Source organism: Nicrophorus vespilloides, unplaced genomic scaffold (genome assembly GCF_001412225.1).
Source record: "Nicrophorus vespilloides isolate i.1.1-1 unplaced genomic scaffold, Nicve_v1.0, whole genome shotgun sequence".
Lineage (NCBI taxonomy): Eukaryota > Metazoa > Arthropoda > Insecta > Coleoptera > Silphidae > Nicrophorus > Nicrophorus vespilloides.
Window position 1 is genome coordinate 17,430 of NW_017100016.1, and position 20,938 is coordinate 38,367.

The window sequence follows — 20,938 nt, forward strand, 5'->3', positions numbered from 1 at the left end:
TTACTATATTAGCATTTATATAAATATCAATATGTAAATGTTTATATGTATAAATTATAAATATATAATCAATGAAATTAGCTATTATTCGGTAAACAATTCCTCGCATTGTGCGGTTTCAATCAGTCCTGTTTCTTTACTATATTAGTATTTATATAAATATCAATATGTAAATGTTTATATATACAAATTATAAATACATAATCAATGAAATTAACTATTATTCGGTAAACAAAACCTCGCATTGTGCGGATTCAATATGTCCGGATTCAGTATAGTCCGGTTTGAAAATTTCATAATAAGTTAAATTTTAATTGACATCAATGATCTTTTTTTTCTTATGTACAGTCAAGTCTATATATTTGTGCAGATTTCATTGAATCCTCTTTTTATGCAGTATATTTTCTAGACAGTTTTAACGTCCTCGGTTAGTTTAGTTTTACACAACTGAATTTGGACTATGCGAGGTCCATACTTCTTACATAATTCCATAAGTTAATGTTAAATTTCATACAGTATTTGTAATGTTAAATGCTTTGGGTTTATGTTAAAACGAAATGGAGCTTATTGTGAGATTACAGAGAATATTTAAAGTAAAAGTTCAGTCGGAAACGCTGAAGTTAAATGCTACTTAAATTTTGGTCGGATTTTAACTACAAGTGTAAAGTTAAACTACGGAACTAATATCTACTAATATCTACTACTTTTTACTTCTTTTTTTATTATGTACTCATACTCTTAGGTATACAATTCGTTTGCATATACATTACCATATAGAATATAATTTGAAGAAGTTGCTTTAAATTTGAAGTAAAAATATGTTATTTCGATTTGAAAATTAGTCATTAGTTTCATGTATTTTATTTGATTGTTTATAATTATTAACATCAAAACAAACAAAAATATTTCAAATTTAAATAAAAAACATCAGATATTTTAATATTTCTTTCTGGTTAAAGTAAAAATCTATAGTCAAAATTATTGCAAATAAAAATTTGTTATATTTTTTTTCTTCTAAAATAAAATATTTCTTTAACATATTTTTTTTTGTAGGTGTTTATGTCACATCAATTTACTTATTGAATATAATATTGGAGTGAGTTAAGTTTACTTAAAAAAGTAATAAAGTTTCTTAATGTTACGAAGAAACGAGACTGTTTACTTTTTTTACTATTTCTTAAAAAAAATATATATATAAATCCAGTATAATCCATAGGAAATTTTGTTAAACAATATTTTTCCTCGTATAACACCGAAAATATAAATACTTTGTTTTGTACATTTTGTGGGAATCTACTATAGTTATTTCAATAAAAAAAATTGTTGTAAAATTAATCATCTCCAAAAATAATATTTACTTACATATTTATTAAAAAATAAGTATAATAAGATACATTGTATTTAATTATTGGTTAATTTCCATATAATTTTGTATTCATTAAAATAATTTTAAAATAGCTCAAACAAGTATATTTTTGATCATAAATCCAATAATTAAAAAAGATCTACGGATTAATATGATTAAATATCTAAAATACAAACTGAACTATTTTTAAAACTTCTTGAAAGTTTTATTACTAAACTAAGACATTTGCAACGATACAAATAAAAAAGTGAGTACTACAGTCTTCGAATTTTTCACCTTTTAATTACTAACACTATAAATTATATTGTTTGCATTAATTATATAATTATTTTATGAAATTTCTCTATATTTCTTTAGACATTTTATTATATTTAATAAAAATTTAGTTTTGTAATAATTACATATTAAGTAACGACCGTTTGCCCCAAATTAGGACTTATATTATTATTAAATAATGATTGGATTATCATATACGTTCCATAGATAGTGTTTTCATTAATTAATGTGTTAATTAACAGTTACAGTATTAATATCTGCAATCACATTTTTTCTGATGATATTTGAACAGAGATATTAAATTTTGATAAATTCAATTAAGATCAAAATTACATTTTTACAAAAGTGAATACACAAAAAAAAACAACGACGATGATAAGAAAAAAATAGCTTGTTGCAAACATATTTGTGTGCATAAATGCCAAGGTTTTCCGAGCATTGTGCAACGCTCGGTCTTTGACACCACTTGGACCGAGTCATACCTATCCTGATCAATTATAAAGCTATTGGCAACAGCTAATGTCGGGTTATTTAGCTGCAGGAACGATTCATAATGCAATTAAAATAGAATTCCATTAAAAGATGTCAATAACCCTGATGCAAGGAGAGAATATCGTGAATTCAGAAAACAACTTTGTTTTTATTTATTTATTTATATTCATGTTTTATTTGCTCTTTTCTTAATCCAAAAATCACATAATCTCTCACTCCTTCTCACAGAAACTGCATTGCTTGATTCTTTATCCTTATTCAACGTTAAAAATATTAATTATTCATTACGTACAATTTGTGTAAATATAAAAATGGGTAAACCGAAAGATTATCGCTCAGTTCTAGTTTACTTTTGTGCGCGAAACGTGAAAATCGTTACAAGGTAAATGCATTTTTATTATAACCGTGCATTCATTTTATCAATTACTTTATACTAATCATAGATTAACACTTGACATATAATCACTTAGATTATCGTTAATGATAATTAATCGGTTTTGATTAATTAGTTTCGATACATTTATTTTTTTTTATTTTAAGGTCTTGTGAATGCTTGCATACTTCATTTTTTAATGTATTCGCTTGTTTCTATTGTTGCTTTTGTTATTTGTTCGTTTATATATTTTGTTTCTTGTTCGTGAAAGGAGTATCGAGATTTGTGGTGTTTCTGATGCTAATGCTGATGGATATTCTTTTGTACGTGTGTAAATCAGATTCGAATTATTATAAATGCAAAAAAATTTGGTGTTGAGAAATGCCCGAAATATGAAATAGTGTAGTGAGTTCACTGGTATGAAGCAGTTCGGTATCTTTAGATTTTGAAATATTAGTTGTATATCGATTTTGTAGTTGTAACAAAGTATTAGAATTATCCTGAAAATACAGGTATGTTAAATATAGTATTGATAAAGGTTTGGTATTTCCAAAAACATTTCTTCGATTTTATTTTACAATTAGTTAATAGATTAATAGATTGTACAAAATTGATTTCTTTTAACTATAATTATCAGTTGTTTAATTTAGTTGTGAATTTTAATCTAAATTAAATTTGATATAATAATGCTAATAAAAGTTATAAAACTATAGCAAATTAGATGTACTTTAAATATTTCTCATATTGTTAAGCATTGTAAATAATCAATAATACTTCTTGGTATATGATCATACATTCTTTATTTAACTAGATTCTATGAAGGTTGTACTTACTTTAATATTCTTGTTTCATTTAACTTGTGGTTCATTCGTAAAAGACTCGCCCGAGCAGGGACTTGAACCCTGGACCCTTGGATTAAAATTCCAATGCTCTACCGACTGAGCTACCCGGTTTCAGTACCAAAGTTTTTCAGTATTTTTCAATTTTAATGGTACATTAACCTAATGGTACAATCCTAAAATGTTCGCCCGAGCAGGGACTTGAACCCTGGACCCTTGGATTAAAAGTCCAATGCTCTACCGACTGAGCTACCCGGGCTCTGTACCAAGGTTTTCTACTATTTTTTTCAGTTTTATCCAATTTTACTGGTATATTAACTTAATGGTACAATCCTATAGCAGTCGCCCGAGCAAAGACTTGAATCCTGGACCTTTAGATTAAAAGTCCAAATTCAAATTCAAAAATAAGTATATTTACATACAAAATTAATGACACTTTTACAATTTTCAAGGGTACAATCATTTATCTTGTTACAAATCTCTCAGCATAAATGCTTTAGGTTCGAATTTGTTTTATACACTTTTATCAGAATCATGGAGATAATTACCGAAACAATTATTTACATACATACAAGTGTTTACGATACTTAAGATTAAAATTTTAAACTATGGTTGTATATATATACAACTATGTTTATATGAGAGGGAAAATTTGCCTAGGAAAAACCCTTTATTTTATCTAAAATGCTTTAAATATATTAGACCTCTAGGGTGTTATTAGTTGTGGAATAAAAGTCCAATGCTTTATCGACTGAGTTACGCTGGCTATGTACCAAGATTTTTCAGTTATTTTTTCACTTGTATTGCTACATTAACTTAATGGTACATTCTTAAAATGTTCGCCCGAGCAGGGACTTGAACCCTGGACCCTTGGATTAAAAGTCCAATGCTCTACCGACTGAGCTACCCGGGCTCTGTACAAGTGTTTTTCAGCTATTTTTTCACTTTTAATGGTACATCAACTTAATGGTACATTCCTAAAATGTTCGCCCGAGCAGGGACTTGAACCCTGGACCCTTGGATTAAAAGTCCAATGCTCTACCGACTGAGCTACCCGGGCTATGTACCAGGGTTTCTTCATGTTTTTTTTTTCCTTCCAATTTAATTGGTTAATTTGATTAAAATTACTTTAAAGGGACTTTAAGATTGTTAAAACAACTACTACCATTTTTGTCATGAATTTTACTTTTCTACCATATAATCAATCAACTTTATTGAAGAAACTTCTTGAATATTATATAACTTATATAAATATACGCAATCAACAACAACGAACTGCAAGTAGCAATGTTATTCTTCTTTTCAAAATGAAATTCAATGATTTAGTCACAAATCCGTACAGTTTTATTACTCGTAAGGTCACAGATTGAACACGTTACGTGAACTCCAGAATGATGTAGCCCGCATTTGTCACCATCAAAATACAGTCGAGATTCGTTGGTTCTCGCGTGTCTCTGTGTATAAATATGTAAGCATCGCACGTTTCGAGTAGTACGCTTCATTTACTTCGTCTTCATTGCCAATGCAAAAAAAAATAACTGAACTAGCTTTCACACACAACCCTCCGACGTTTCGTGTTTCCACAATTACAGTAAATAGAATCATTTTTAGTTAAATTGGGCATATTTAATGTTCGTGTATAATAGTACATTCAAAGTGTCTAAACTTTATACATAATTTGTATTGTAAATGGATAAAACTTCTTTTTTGGATAATTAAACCTTTGTGGACAAAGATTTTTCAAGTTGAAAAGGTTTTAATGGCTCCGTCTAAAAAAAATCAATTTTACATAAGCGAAGTGTCCTGTAAAGGACATGGCGGATATATCCGCCGCGTATCCGAAAATAGTTAATAATTAACATCACTAGGGTAGAAGTTAAACAAATTCAATTATGGCTGTTTTGGATGGGTGTTACTTATAGTATTGTTGAAATCCATGTTAAATTTATTAACATTCGTAATCCCATCAAAAGTACTCAACAAATGCAATTCATTATTATGAAGAACTTGTATTTTCCTCAAGAATATTCATTATTATTTCTTATTAAATTGAAATGAGTTGATTTCCTTATAACAACAAGTCTTTATATCAGTTAGTTTTTAATTTCTTAATTAATTTTATAAATTGTATATTCTAAGTTTGCATAGCAATTCGCAGTTTAATCCTTAAATCTGTTAAATAATATAACTAGAACACTTTTAAAGCTTTTATTTTAATTCAAATTATATTACTTAATTTGATATTTATTCTCATTAGAAGTTTGAATAACAAACCGTAATATTTCACTTAAACTCAGTTAAATAATAAAAGCTGTAATTCATATGCATTTATACAAATTGCGTAAATAAGGTCAATGTATTTTAACGATTTATTTATATTCAAGTATGTTGCGTACGCATTATTTTCCAGGGTCATTTCTATATATTATTGCAATTTAATAACATGTTTTCACAAAATACACTTAACTGATACGAACCTCTTTCTAAATGCGGAAATTAGATTCAAAGACACGAAAAAAAGAGAACATCTTCGACTTTGTTCTCTTTTTTTGTGGCTAGGAAATAAGTATATAAATAATATTTAATCTACTATAGGGAATTTAGAGACGTTTCGTCTGTGCAGTAGTTTCAGTCATCAATAAATACCTAAAAATGAATGGATTTTTTTGTTGACAAAGTTTTCGTAAGTTTTATTTTTTTGTATCGTTAAAAATGTTAAATTTACTAGAAACGTGTAAACTTTTCTATTAGTTTCATAATTTTCTTTCAATTCTTTACAAATAAACTTTTTGAAATATTTTTTTTGCTAAGTCGAATGACATGGTACTTCAGTTACCCGAAACCTCAAATAACACGTTTTGGTAATATACAACAACTCTCGTAGAATATAATAAATACCACAACCGCTTATTCAAGTGAACCCTTGTATAACAAGATGTATTTACTTACAATTAAATAAATATTTACAACATTTTCTTTACAAACAAAATAAAAATCCAAATAAAAAGTAATATTAAATTAATATTTATTAAACATAAGTTAATGAATAATTGATTTAATTGACATATTTACTATAATTGATTTATAATTAAATTATTATAAAAAAATGTGTAAAAAAAATGTTTTATATGAATGAAATATAATTAAAAATCAAATAATCTTTTAATTACTTTTAATTATAAAAAAATTAATCCCAAATTCACTGCTCTTTTATAATTTATTGATTATAAGTTAATTGGAAAATAAAATTAATAAAAAAAATTAAACATAATTCAAACTGAGGAAAATAGATTTTAATATAATATTTTAATGAGAAAATAAAAGAAATTGAAAGTAATTAAAAGGAAGCAATTTCATACAAAAATAATTAAAAATTACAGACAACACTAAATTTGTCTAAGTATTAATAAAATTATTCCATATTTATACCAAACAAAGAAACGAATCTATTTTTTTGTAAATAATTATAATAAATATGGATAAGAACGTCGCATAAACATAGATAAACTGCACGTAATAAACATAATTACGTAATTAAGCTGAGTTTTATAACAGTTATTTAAATTATTTCACTAAAAACTTGATAAATATGTAAAAGAAGTTATGAATCTGAATTTATTTCAAGAGGAAAATATTACATAATATTTCTTACAATTTTGATTAAATAATTTGTATTTTTTTTTCTGAATGTAAATCTGCACTTAAAAATAAATGCGTGAGTTACATGTCAACGGCCAAATAAATTATTCATACCAAAATATAAGAGAAAAGTTCTTTGCACTTCATTCGAAAAAAAAAATCAATAGATACGATCACTTTGTAGACGCTTTCATCGTATTATATGCAAATTGGGCATTCTTTTCATCTATTTATGCGCGTTTCTTGTGAACTTTGTGCATGTTTAATGTAACTTAGACGTCTATTACAGCAATACCTCGCTTAGTGCGGGTAATTGGTTTGTCCTATATCCAGCCATTTGAAACCGGACTAATTGAGTAATTTCAAACAGCACAAAAGGAGACTTGATTGTACTTATATGGGGTCAGGGAACTTTTTTTATTTATTACCCCAAAATAGATTTTCTTAACACCGAATTTACCACCTTGAAACATAAATTAATTAAATTCAAATGGTTTCTTGTGAACTTTGTGCATGTTTAATGTAACTTAGACATCTATTACAGCAATACCTCGCTTAGTGCGGATAATCGGTTTCACATAGATTCTGCAGTTTGAAACCGGACTAATCGAGTAATTTCAAACAGCACAAAAAGAGACGTGACAGTACATATTCGTGGTATTTTTTTAAACTTTCAAACCGTACTATAGTGAATCCGCAATGATCGGAGTCACACTATACGAAGCATTGTTATGTTTGTAACTTTAGATATATACACACATTTACATTACACAAATTGTTTCCATATTTTGATGTACAGGCGGAAGAAACGATGATTTATTAAATAGCCTTGGTGCACAATGTTTGGTAACTGAACAATCAAAGTTCTCTCTGATATGTACAACATTTGCAGACTACACTTTACAGGAATTTCACCGGAAAATGTGTAACTTTCACACACACTCGCACACATTATGTAAACAAAATTGTTTTCACGTTACTTTGTGTTCAAATGTAAATGTAATACAAATTTTCTATAGAATTTAAACAAAAGGATGCTTATTATAATAAGATGCATAGAAACAAAGCCGCAGCAAGTCAATTGCGCAAGTAATAGGTAATAACAGGGCCGCAACAAGGACATCTTAATATGGAAACAATTTTTATAATGATAATGTATGTACCTATCTAAAATTACAATAATGCTTCGTATAGTGCGGCTGCCAGATTAAATCACTATAGTATGGTTTGAAAATTGCAATACAAACTAAAATGTTAATTTAACCAAATAATACCAAATTATACCTTTTGTATATATAATTGTATTCTCCGTATAAAAAAATCAATTTTAAATAAAGGGGGTAAGGAAGGTGCTAAGTTATTTCCCCATAGTGAAGTCTGTTTTTGAACTGTTGAAAAGTCCTCGATCAGCCCGGTTTCAAATGGCGGGATAAGAACAAACCAATTACCCGCACTAAGCGAGGTATTAATGAAATAGGTGTTCAAGTTACCGTAAACATGCACTTTTTTCAATTATACCAGGGATAGGCGCACTGGGGTAAATTACCCCAATTGGGGTGCATCTTAATAAGGGATACAATTTATATAACGATAATGTATGTACATATCTAAAATTACAACAATGCTTCGTATAGTGCGGCTGCTAGCTTAGTCGAAAATCACTATAGTACGGTTTGAAAATTGCAATACAAACTAAAATGTTAATTTAACCAAATGATACCAAATTATACCTTTTGTATATATAATTGTATTCTCCGTATAAAAAATTCAATTTTAAATAAAGGGGGTAAGAAAGGTGCTAAGGTATTTCCCGACCCCACAGTGAAGTCTGTTTTTGAGCTGTTTGAAAGTCCTCGATCAGCCCGGTTTCGGGATAAGGACAAACCAATTACCCGCACTAAGCGAGGTATTAATGTAATAGGTATTCCAGTTACATTAAACATGCACTTTTTTTCTTTATACCAGGGATTGGCTATTGGGGTAAATTTCCCCAATTGGGGTAAGTACATCTTAATAAGGAAACAATTTATATAATGACAATGTATGTATCTGAAATTACAACAATCCTTCATAAAGTACGGCTCCCAGATTAGTCGGGATTCACTATAGTACGGTTTGAAAATTGCAATACAAACCAAAATGTTAATTTGACAAGAGTTGGCGCATTGGGGTTAATTATCCCAAATGGGATAAAAAATAATTTATTGATTGTTTACCAATTAAAATAAAGTAAATTTTAGTGAAGAAAGAACAGTTACAAGATATGATACCGATCTATACTTTATTTCCAAATAATGGGGGTAAGGAAGAAGCTAAGTTATTTCCCGACCCCACATCCCTTTATATCAGGGATTGGTGCTATGGGGTAAATTACCCCAATTGGGGTAATAAATCAATTTTTAAATAAAGGAGAAAAAGTCGGTGTTAAGTTGTTTCCCAACCCTAACTTCGATTAGTCCGGTTTCATATTTCGGTATATAGAAGAAACCGATTACCCGCAATAAGCGAGGTATTAATGTAATCCAAGTTACATTAAACATTCCCTCAGAAAATACAATTACTTATTACTAGCACTGCTGGCCAATAGTATTGTGTTTTGAATAAACAAACGAGGGCGCAAATTAGATTAGTAGCAACATTTCCTCATTCACAGTAAATCAATATAATTTACGTATTTGAACTTAAAATGAAATAGAACAATTATTATATGCAAGGTTTTAGCTTATACAACTTCATAATCAACTATAGTTTAGTAGTTGTCTATTTATGGGAAAATTTCCAAATAAAATTTATTAATTGAACAAAAATTAATCAATTTATATTTGAAAGCCAATAAAACTTTGTTTTTGAATCATATAAGAAAAAAGTAAATCTAATTAAACTGAAAAAACTTCTGAAATTATTCAGATTATTTGAAAAGAAGTTTTTTCAGCAAATTTCATATTTTCCATGTAAAAGAAAACTTCTTGCCATATTAAAAAAGAACACTATAATTTAAAAATGATTATGTCATAAAATTAATATTGAGATTCTCAATTAATTGAAATGAAGTATTTTCTTATGATTATTATTTTGTAATTACAGTTTTTATGTAAGAAGTCTCAAATAATACGTTTCGAAATTATGCAACACCTATTTTATAATTTGATAATTTAATTAATACCATAATCAAGCCGTGATACCAAAGTCAACATTTGAATAACACGATTGATTTCAATTAGTGTAATAACTATAATAATCATTGTAATAACCATAATTAATGTTTTTTATTACAGATTTTTATAGTAAATTATGTAATATAATTAATAAAGTTAGGGTAAATAAATCTAATTTAAAATATTTATTTAATTTCTATAACTTTCAATATTTATTAATATTAATAAAATAATGGGATGTAATAAATATTTAATAAAAATTCTCATTTTGAATTAAAAAAAATGTATTTGATGTGAATTGATTAAAAAAATGTGACACCTAATTTACCTAATTTCAAGTTGTTCTTTTGTGGAAGTTTATGTAAAGTTAATAAACCAAAATCCATTTAATCTACTAAATTTATTTTATAATTGAAAAATTATGAATTTCTTGTTATTCTTTGAAATATTGATTTTTTAATCTTTTAATTTTCTATTACAGCATAGGGAACACATGTAAAATATAATAGAAAAAAACTAATATAAAGAGAAATTCAATTAAACTTGAAGAAATTGTGGAAATGATTATTTTTTGCTAAATGTTTTAATTTTCATGTAAAACAAACTGCAATCTATTTACACATTTTATTAGATACAAAGTTATCACACTAAATATAAAAATATACATGGAAAAATAACAAAATCATATAAAGTATGGAAAGCTCAAATAATTTCAAAACTAATTTGTCTGGTGATTATTTTTTTTTACCTTTGAATTTTTATATAATTTTATAATGGATAAGGAAAATAATTCGCCATAATTTAATATAATTTTTGCAACAAAAATGTAATATTTCTACATATAAAACAACTCCAGTTTTGAAATTGTATGTAATTTTTTTGTAAAGAAATATTGAAAGTAATTTGCTATAAATTATTTAAATTTTAATATTGATTTGATGAAAGAAATTGATATATTTTCTTGTGAAGATTAAATATTTAATTAAAATTTTTTGTTTGAAAGTTCATGAAATAAATAAATTGAAGTATTTTCTTAAGAAAAACTTTTTGTTTAATTAGACTTTTTCTCTATAATAGTTCATGCAACATAGATATGAGTCAAGAGGTAAAACAGTTGGGGTAAACGAACCTAAATTGAAATCCAATTAAAGTGTGAAAACTTTTGTGTGGAAAGTTCAAACACTAATACGCGCGCACTACGAATATAAGGATCACGACCTTAGGTAGAAGTAGTATCCTCAGCATCCGCACTTGGACCGTAAGCTCCAGAACCGACGCGCTTACTAAACTAAACTCTGCAAAAGCTGGATGCGAGAGGAGGACGCGCGTCCCTATCCAACGATCCTGCGCCATCCATATCCGCCAGGATCGCAGGAAAACAGAACACAAAAAAAAACACACGAAAAAGTCAACTTCCATCCCAAAACGCGTGCCGCACAAAATGAAACAAAAAAAAGAAGTAGAAAGCAATCCTTGTGACCAGGTGTCCGGCTATTTCCTTTTAATATTCCTCCAATACAATATTCCGTGTGATCGAATACGCGTTTTATGTTCGGATGCATTGCGAAATATGTTACCAGTCTGATATAAAAGTCAACTTTATTGGATGGGGCACACAGCCAGATTGTAGACTGTCGAAAAAAAAACGAGAAAAAGAGAAAGAGCAGGAATGGTACAGTTTGAAGGGAGTGCGAAAAATGCAACCTGAAGGGGTGGAATAAAGCTGGACTGTGACGGGAAAAAAATTGTGCGACTGGAAAGAGGGAGTAAACAAACCATTCCATTTCCTTGCTCCTCCAATTTGTATGTGTCTGTTTTTTTCTTCTGCTGTGTAATTTTCCGTTCGGCACACAATTTAATTGGAAATTAAATTACTCTCTCTTTGGTACCAAGCAAACACGAAATTTGATATTTTATGGTGCAATAATTTTGCAAACTTAATTAATAAAAGGCGATGCACTTTATCATTCATGTTTACACGTAATTGAAAAGATCTTTTAATATTTCGAATAATTCAGTTCTCGAATAAGATACACAATAATTTTCAAAATTCGGGTCTCGAACAACATTGAGAAACTTTCTTTTTTCGTGTTTTTCATGTCTTTACGATTTATATGATTTATATAATTATTAGTTAATTTATTCATTGTAAATTAAAATTCCGAATAAAATACATAATAATTATCAAAATTCGGTTTTCGAACAAAATATAGAAACTTTATTTTTTGTTGCTTTTCATTTCTTTACGTTTTATATAATAATTATTCGATAAGATATTTAGTAGTAATTAAAATCTCAAACAAAATTCGAGAACCGAATTCTGAAAATTGAATTCGGTTCTCGAACAAAATTTCGAAACTTCCTTACTAGTTTTCTTTATACATCTGTACAGTTTATGTAATTATTCGATAACTTCGACAATTTTGTATATATGTTGAATACAAACTTTCGACTAATAATTGTTTTTTTATATATTCTACAAATTGTGCATTATTTAATTAACTTAAAATAAATCATAAAATAATATTACATAAAATCAGTCAGATAAACGGTACTACAGAAATTAAAAATTTACATTTTTTTACTTTACAGCAATTATGGTTATCAATTTCATACATGTAATATCTTCATTAAAGTATATTATTAGGGCTTTATTAGACTTTTTGAAACTAAAGAGCACATCATTGAAGGCACACAACAAAAATTCCTTGAAGTTACAACAAACTTCGGTTCCGTATTAGGTTTCAAGGAGCTTTTACCACAAAACTTACTACATTAGTTTTTATGAAATTTTTATAGGTTTTCAAAGATTTCAGCAATCATACTAAATATAAAACCAATAGCAATCAAATTTCATAATAATTAATTAATATAATTTTATTGTAAAAATATAAATGATTGATTTTCGTAAAATAGTTAATGAAACAGTATATAAATATACTTTTGTGGCTTTTACAACTCGTTAATTTGGCAAATGGACAAAAGTTTTCTGGTCATTGATTTAAGAGATTTCCACCCTTGATTTACTGTTCCTTTCATTTACTTTACCATTAACCAACCACAAGTTTCAAGAACCTATAATTCTTCGTTACAAACTTACTTAAAGTATTAAATATCAAAACTACTTTACGATATAACTACTGTAGATAAAAAATAAAGATAATAAATAAGAAAAAAATATTACTTTATTTAATTTTTCTTAAACTTACTAAATAATTATTATCATTATATTTAACGGAGTAACAGAGGGTTAAAATTAAATTCGTTTTTTTTGACAAAACTTCTCTAAAATTTAAAACTAATGAAACACTGCAAAAATATAATAATAAATTAACAATTCAGTAACACTTTCTAATCATAATAAATTAATTTTCTGGTCCATTTATATTTTCCATAAAATATTAATATAATTATAATTGTTTTAATTAAATTTTTACCTTGATTTTATAGGATTTGCAATTATGTAATTGCAGAATAAAGTAAGTCAGTTCAAGAAACTTATTACTTCCTAAATGTATCCTAGTACTGATATAAATCAACTTATTCAGTACGAATGTAATTTGAATATATTTCAAATGTGTATAATCATTTGCAAATCTTTGTGAGTTTTGGTGAAGAGAGGAAAGACGAGAAGTCGGAATTAATAGATTCCACAAATGTATTTAGATGAAACCACCAAAACTTTCCACACCGATCTTAATTACAAAATTAGTTAGGAAGTGGAAGTTTCCGATTGCATTTCCGAGACACGAACAGTTACTAACTGATAAAATTGGCATTTCTAGAGTCTTAATGTAAATACTCTTAATCAAATATACAAATTTTTGTAATATTACTAGAAGAAAAAGATATTTTTTTGTTATATTAATCTGAATTTAACGAAACTAATTAATATAGACTAAAGGATTTTGGTCAATGAAATATGTTTAGAAATTATGTATTTAGTATGAAAAAAATATGAGATTCTCAAAAAAAAATTGATTTCACTCATAAAATGATGAAGAAAAGCATGATTTTCATGATGTTTTACTGTTTATATAAGTTATACAAAGTATTATGAGATTGACAAAGAATTATGAGTTATAAACCAGAGACTATATTGGCGATTCTCAAAAAAAAATGATTTTACTTATAAAATGATGAAGAAAAGCATGATTTTAAATGATGTTTCACTGTTTATATAAGTTATACAAAGTATTATGAAATTGACACTTAAATGAGTTATAAACCAAAGAAAATATTGGAGATTCTCATAAATTATTTATTTTGAGATTGACAAAGGATTATGAGTTATTAACCAAAGAATATATTGGCGATTCTCAAAAAAAATATGTTTTCACATATAAAATGATGAACAAAAGCATGATTTTTCATAATATTTTACTATTTATATTAGTTATACAAAGTATTATGAAATTGACACTTAAATGAGTTATAAAGAAAAGAAAATATTGGAGATTCTCATAAATTGTTTATTTTGAGATTGACAAAGGATTATGAGTTATAAACCAAAGAATATATCGGCGATTCTCAAAAAAAAATATGACTTCACTTATAAAATGATGAATAAAAGCATGATTTTTCATGATGTTTCACTGTTTATATAAGTTATCAAAGTATTATGAAATTGACACTTAAATGAGTTATAGAAAATATTGGAGATTCTCATAAATTGTTTATTTTGAGATTGACAAAAGATTATGAGTTATAAACCAAAGAATATATTGGCGATTCTCAAAAAAAATATGATTTCACATATAAAATGATGAAGAAAAGCATAATTTTTCATGATGTTTTACTGTTTATATAAGTTATACAAAATATTATGAAATTGACACTTAAATGAGTTATAAACCAAAGAAAATATTGGAGATTCTCATAAATTGTTTATTTTGAGATTGACAAAGGATTATTAGTTATTAACCAAAGAATATATTGGCGATTCTCAAAAAAAAAAAAAAGATTTCACGTATAAAATGATGAATAAAAGCATGATTTTTCATGATGTTTCACTGTTTATATAAGTTATACAAAGTATTATGAAATTGACACTTAAATGAGTTATAAACCAATGAAAATATTGGAGATTCTCATAAATTGTTTATTTTGTATATTTTTATATATAAAATGATGAAGAAAACCGAGATTTACGTTTCACTCTATATAAAAGTTAAACAAAGCTTTATGAAATAACACTTAAATGGGTGACAAATATTCTTTGTTTAATTATAATTTTCATGATGTATTTATTATGATTTTTGTTTCTGATTTGTTAAAGCTACTAATAGTATTGGTAACAATTATATAAGCTTGTTCTGTAATGAAAAAGGTTTATCTACGTCCGTAGGGCACTCCTTTATTCGATAGTAATAAAAACTAATCAAGTAAGCATAGAACGTCTAAATCAGAGCCAATTCCGAGCTATTGACTTTAATGTATTTTGCCCAATCGTAGCACAACCAAACTTTCTTATTTTATTAGTCTTTTGGAATAAAGAACAAAATATCACTAATACTTATGAATAATTTATTTCCATTGACAAAATTCTTGTATTTACTTATATAACATCAAATTATTATTGAATTGAATTTAGAAAATTTCAATAAGTATTTAAAATATGTAACTAATAATATCAAAATTTTGTGATTTTTCAAAAATTGTATTCTATTTTTTTTGTTAAACTTATAATATTTCTTCTTCTATTTCAGAAATTTAAGTAGACTAAAGACTAAAAATGTGGATAAAAAATGTGTTCATCTTTACAATACTGACAATAGCGATAGGGGATGGAGTCACATCTTTGGTATGTCCACCACCAAAGGATTCGAACGACCCCACTTGCGACGATTACATGTGTGAACTATTCACGTCCTTTCAACAGAATAGTACGTGGGCTTTAAAAAGTGAGTTTGCAAACATTCTTAAAGGTTTTGCATCTAATGTCCCGAATTCCATTCGACAGTGCTGGATTCAATGTCCAAGATTCCACCCGGTATTTTGGATGGGAACTTGCAAGGCCTCGGAGCTTTCGACGAATGCGTTGAGATCGAAGGACAGAGCGAACGTTTGGGTGCAATTTACGGAAAATATTGCTTGGGAAAGGTCACGGTACAAGTGAGTATTTTATATTTTTGTATACATAAAAATTTCATTTTACACTTTATATATAAAAGTGGCATAAGTGTTGCGGTTTATAATAAAATATATTACATAAAATGTATTTTTTTAATAAAATAATATATAAAAAAACGTTCGGTTAACGTACTTAATGTGTATACAATTGTTACTATCTCTTCATTCGAATTAACGTACACTTCGTTTATATGAACTTACACGTTAATAATTGACACTTAGACTGACATATAAATGAGTAATATTGTGTTAACATACAAAGTGAATGTACGTTAATTGAAACTTGTTTTGTTATATAAATACATGACAATAAAAAACTCAACATTGATATGTTCCGTATTCATCTAACGTAATTGTACGTTAGAGCGAATATTTGTACGTTAATGCGAACATGTGTAGAAAAATAATGTACGTTATGTCGAATGTATATTAAAAATTAATATGTTAAGTACATAAAAAAATGAAATATTTATGTTTAGAATATTCCACTGAGCTTTGCAGTATGCGTACCACATAAATGCAGTGCAGACAATTTGAGTCCTTTTGTGAAGAAATACGTAAAAGGTGTTGATGATGTCCAATTTACTGACGATTTTTGCCAGAGCATCGAAACCCAACCTGATTACACCCTAGGTGACTACTTAGCAATGTAAGTAGTAAAATCAAAAAAGATTCAAAATCCACTCAAAACTAAATTTAATTTCAGTGCATTTTTCGCTTTTATTCAATTTCTCATCATTGTCTCAACAATCTACGACTTGGTGCACGTTCATTTTGGATTAGGTAAGTGTGCAGTTATAAAAATCATCGCAAATGTTTTTAAATTATATTCAAGTGCCAAAGTACGAAATTCTTTTGGCTTACTCCGTTTGGACGAACTGGAAGAAACTCTTCGCCGTTCATAAAAACAAGAATGACGATCATTTGGATTGCTTGGCTGGGATCAGGACTATCAGCATGATGTGGATTATCCTTGGACATGGATACAGTACTAAAAGTCTAGGTGGAATCAGCAATGCGGCGTTTGTAAACACTGTAAAACTTTAACATAAAATTTCTTTATATCATTGATTTTATTTTGATATGTTTTTTAGTGGTACAATGAACCATCCACCATGTATATAGCAAGTGCAACTGTTTCTGTAGATTCCTTCTTCTTGTTGAGTGGAGTAGTTCTAGTGTACGTTTATATGAAAACTCCAATTACCGGGAATATTATATTGAAGACTCTATTAATGTACCTTCATAGATACATCAGGTATAACAACAAAATTCTTCATAAATCCATTATTTAATCTTACATTTTTTTTAGATTAACACCATCTTTGACGGCAATTCTCATAGTTCATACCACGTTTTTGAAACATATGGGCTCTGGGCCGTTTTGGCCTCGGATTTATACTTNNNNCTCAGACTCAATCATGTTAGATCTCTCTGCCTCTATACTACTTCAAAATTTAATGCTATTAGCTAACTATTACAATATTTCATGTACTTACAATTAATTCGGAGTAATATATCTTAACGAAGATGAGTAAACAATAAATTTTAAAGGTTAATCAATAGATGGCGTTACAATCATATTACAAAATAACTATATAAAATAATTATTTTCTGAATAGAAAATGCAATTTCAACTGTTAATCTATAAAATGTATATCATTGTAATTTTATACAAATTTAGGTATTTTTTGTATGAAATTTGTCTATTTTTTTTGTAATCTTTAAGAAATAAACAAATTTTTGTCTTCAATTTTTCTCTATTGTTTGTATTGGTTTGATTAATGCTATAATTGATAATTTCTTCCAATTATTTAGTATATTTTCATGAATGTTTCAGTGCCTAGGGCAAAGTTGGTATCTATCCGTCGACATGCAACTATTTCTACTATCACCTATAATTCTGATTCCAATGAAGAGACATCCAAAACCAACTGTGGCAACTTTAGTAGGCTTAATAGGAATAAGCATGGCTGGAATATTTTATATAAGTTACCACTATAATCTGCGTGCTTTGGACTTGAGCGGGTATAATTCTATATAAATTACTCAATTAAACTCTTAAACTAAACATATTATTTTGCAGAATTGGTGATATTTTGACCAAATATTACGTCACGACACATACCAGAGCTCCACCATACCTGATCGGAATGTTGCTTGGATATTACATTTACAAATGCAAATTCGTTTACTCGTCATTTAAAATAAATAGGGTATGTTTCTGCATTTCCAATTCAAGTAATTCAATCCATTCAAATATTTTCACATATAAATGTTTCAATCAAACTCTCCATCCTTCATCTTTAAATATCGCTTGATTCGCAAATATTTCAAACTTTTTCCAAATATTTCCATTAACACATGTTTCATTTCATTGAAGTCTTTCCATTCATTATCCACATTCATCAATATTCAATTATTTCTATGGATAAAAATCTTTCAATTAATAGATGTTTTAATCTATCCAAATCTTGTCAAATATTTCCATCGATTCAAATCTTTCCATTACTAAATAATTCAATCTATGATAAATCTTTAAACTCTTTCAATCCACTCAAATCTTAATTCACAAATGCTTCAATTCATCAAAAATATTTCCATAAAATTTGATCCATTCATTTTTTTTTAACAACTATCCAAATATTTGCAACAATCAACATTATTAAATATATCCAAATACGTATCTATTTCGACCCATTCAAACAATTTTATCCTTTCATATTTGAATTCATACAAACATTTCAAATCCTAGCAAATATTTTAATTCAAATCCAATATAGAATAATAAATTTAAATAACATTTTAAATAAATTACAGACACTAAACATAATCCTCTGGGTTGCCTCACTGACAGTGCTGTGTCTCTGCACGTTCTTAGGATCGGATTTATTGAATGCCGAGGTGTACGACAAGAACGTGCACTCTGCTTACCTGACGTTCCATAGGCCCTCTTGGGCTTTGGCCCTATCTTGGATCATATTTGCATGCGTAACAGGTTACGGGGGTAAGTAATCAAAGCTCGTAAGCCACATCAAAAGCAAAATCTATAGAGAATGAACAAACATAACACGTCTAACGCACTTTGCAGGCCCTGTGAATACATTCTTATCCATGCCGATCTTCCAAATCTTAAGCAGACTCACCTACAGCATGTATTTAGTGCATTACACTTACATAACGGTTGTAGTGTTATCACAAAGATCACCAACACGCGTTTCACATAGTCTTGTGGTAACTTTTATTTAAGGTTTCTTTTTATAAACTTATTTATTGGAAATTATGTAATTTCAGATGACTGAATTCTGGTCCAATTACTCAATCACACTATGCTTAGCTACAATTCTGACTTTGTCCTTTGAGTCTCCTATTATTACATTAGAAAAATGCATTAAGAAAATGAGTAAGTAAATACTGGTATTGTATTTAGGGAATAAGGGATTAAGTAAACTCAATTGGACATGATTAAAGTAAACTTAACTTATGTTGACTTAATTTAAGCATACTTAACTTAAGATGACTTAATTTAAGCAAACTTAACTTAAGATGACTTAATTTAAGCAAACTTAACTTAAGATGACTTAATTTAAGCATACTTAATATAAGTAAACTTAACTTAAGATGACTTAATATAAGTAAACTTAACTTAATATAATTAAACTTAACTTAAAATGACTTAATTTAAGCAAACTTAACTTAAGATGACTTAATTTAAGATAACTTAACTTAAGATGACTTAATTTAAGCAAACTTAACTTAAGATGATTTAATATAAGTAACTTAACTTAAGTATACTTAACATACGACTTAATATAAGTTAGCTGTAGATGACTTTACTTAATAAGACTTAACATAAGATTACTAAATTTAAGCCTTTCAATATAAATTTATATATTAACAATTTTACTAATATGTAATTTATTAGTTTCAGGAAAATTGGAGACAAAAAGTACAGAAACTATCACGGAAACATTAACAGTGGTGCTTCAGAAGGTGCAACCGGTATCCGAAGAGGTGTCTCAAATAGCCAAGCATCCCTGACGTTTTGCAATGTATAGTTTTTTATAAAATAATAAATTATTTACGTAGTACCAAATTCAATACTTTATTATCCTAAAAAAACACTAAAATATATAATCAATTGGCTATCGACCGATGAACAGAAATATCTCACAAATTTGAAGATTCGGGGTTAAAAAATATATTTATATGTATTCTTTTTTAATTTATTTAATTCACAAGTAAAACTACCAATGAAAAAATATACAATAAGTTAGGTTGTAGATAAATTTGATACATTGCATTTATTGTTTGTTCAAAATTAATTTATAAATATTTTTGTGAAATAGATATTGAAGCCAATATTTTAAAGTTATTGTAGAAATAATAAAGGCTTAAAAAGTTCGGTTTAAATTAAAAAAAAATAACATTTTTGACATTTTTATTATGAAACGTATAAAAAATCTATAAAAAAGCAGTTATGAAAGGAAAAAATGAGAAAATAATTTTGTTTTCTATTTTCATTAATTTTTATAATTACACAATTAAAAAATCACATAATAAATGTCACGTTTTTATTTCTGACAAATTGATAGTGTAAATGCAAAGTGTACTTGCAAATTTCTTAAAACAAAAATTATGTAAGAAAACAATGGAAGATAATATT

General features: G+C 27.4%; 1 protein-coding gene and 4 non-coding genes across 5 annotated transcripts; 1 reads left to right on the top strand and 4 right to left on the bottom strand.

The window, feature by feature from the left end:
- The first annotated feature begins 2,799 nt into the window (after window positions 1-2,799).
- Window positions 2,800-20,353, top strand: LOC108566645 (nose resistant to fluoxetine protein 6-like). Its single transcript, XM_017926636.1, has 14 exons — window positions 2,800-3,019; window positions 15,849-16,043; window positions 16,103-16,254; window positions 16,752-16,921; window positions 16,979-17,055; window positions 17,108-17,307; window positions 17,367-17,530; window positions 17,585-17,708; window positions 18,113-18,300; window positions 18,359-18,488; window positions 19,093-19,279; window positions 19,364-19,506; window positions 19,567-19,675; window positions 20,198-20,353. The coding sequence occupies exons 2-14, from the start codon at window positions 15,875-15,877 to the stop codon at window positions 20,311-20,313; spliced, it is 1,929 nt and encodes a 642-aa protein (XP_017782125.1). The 5' UTR covers window positions 2,800-3,019; window positions 15,849-15,874; the 3' UTR covers window positions 20,314-20,353.
- On the bottom strand, window positions 3,388-3,460 carry Trnak-uuu. The gene has a single exon. It is a non-coding gene; the product is annotated as a tRNA-Lys (tRNA).
- Trnak-uuu lies at window positions 3,533-3,605 on the bottom strand. Its single transcript has one exon. It is a non-coding gene; the product is annotated as a tRNA-Lys (tRNA).
- Trnak-uuu lies at window positions 4,187-4,259 on the bottom strand. Its single transcript has one exon. It is a non-coding gene; the product is annotated as a tRNA-Lys (tRNA).
- On the bottom strand, window positions 4,334-4,406 carry Trnak-uuu. The gene has a single exon. It is a non-coding gene; the product is annotated as a tRNA-Lys (tRNA).
- Window positions 20,354-20,938: the final 585 nt, after the last annotated feature.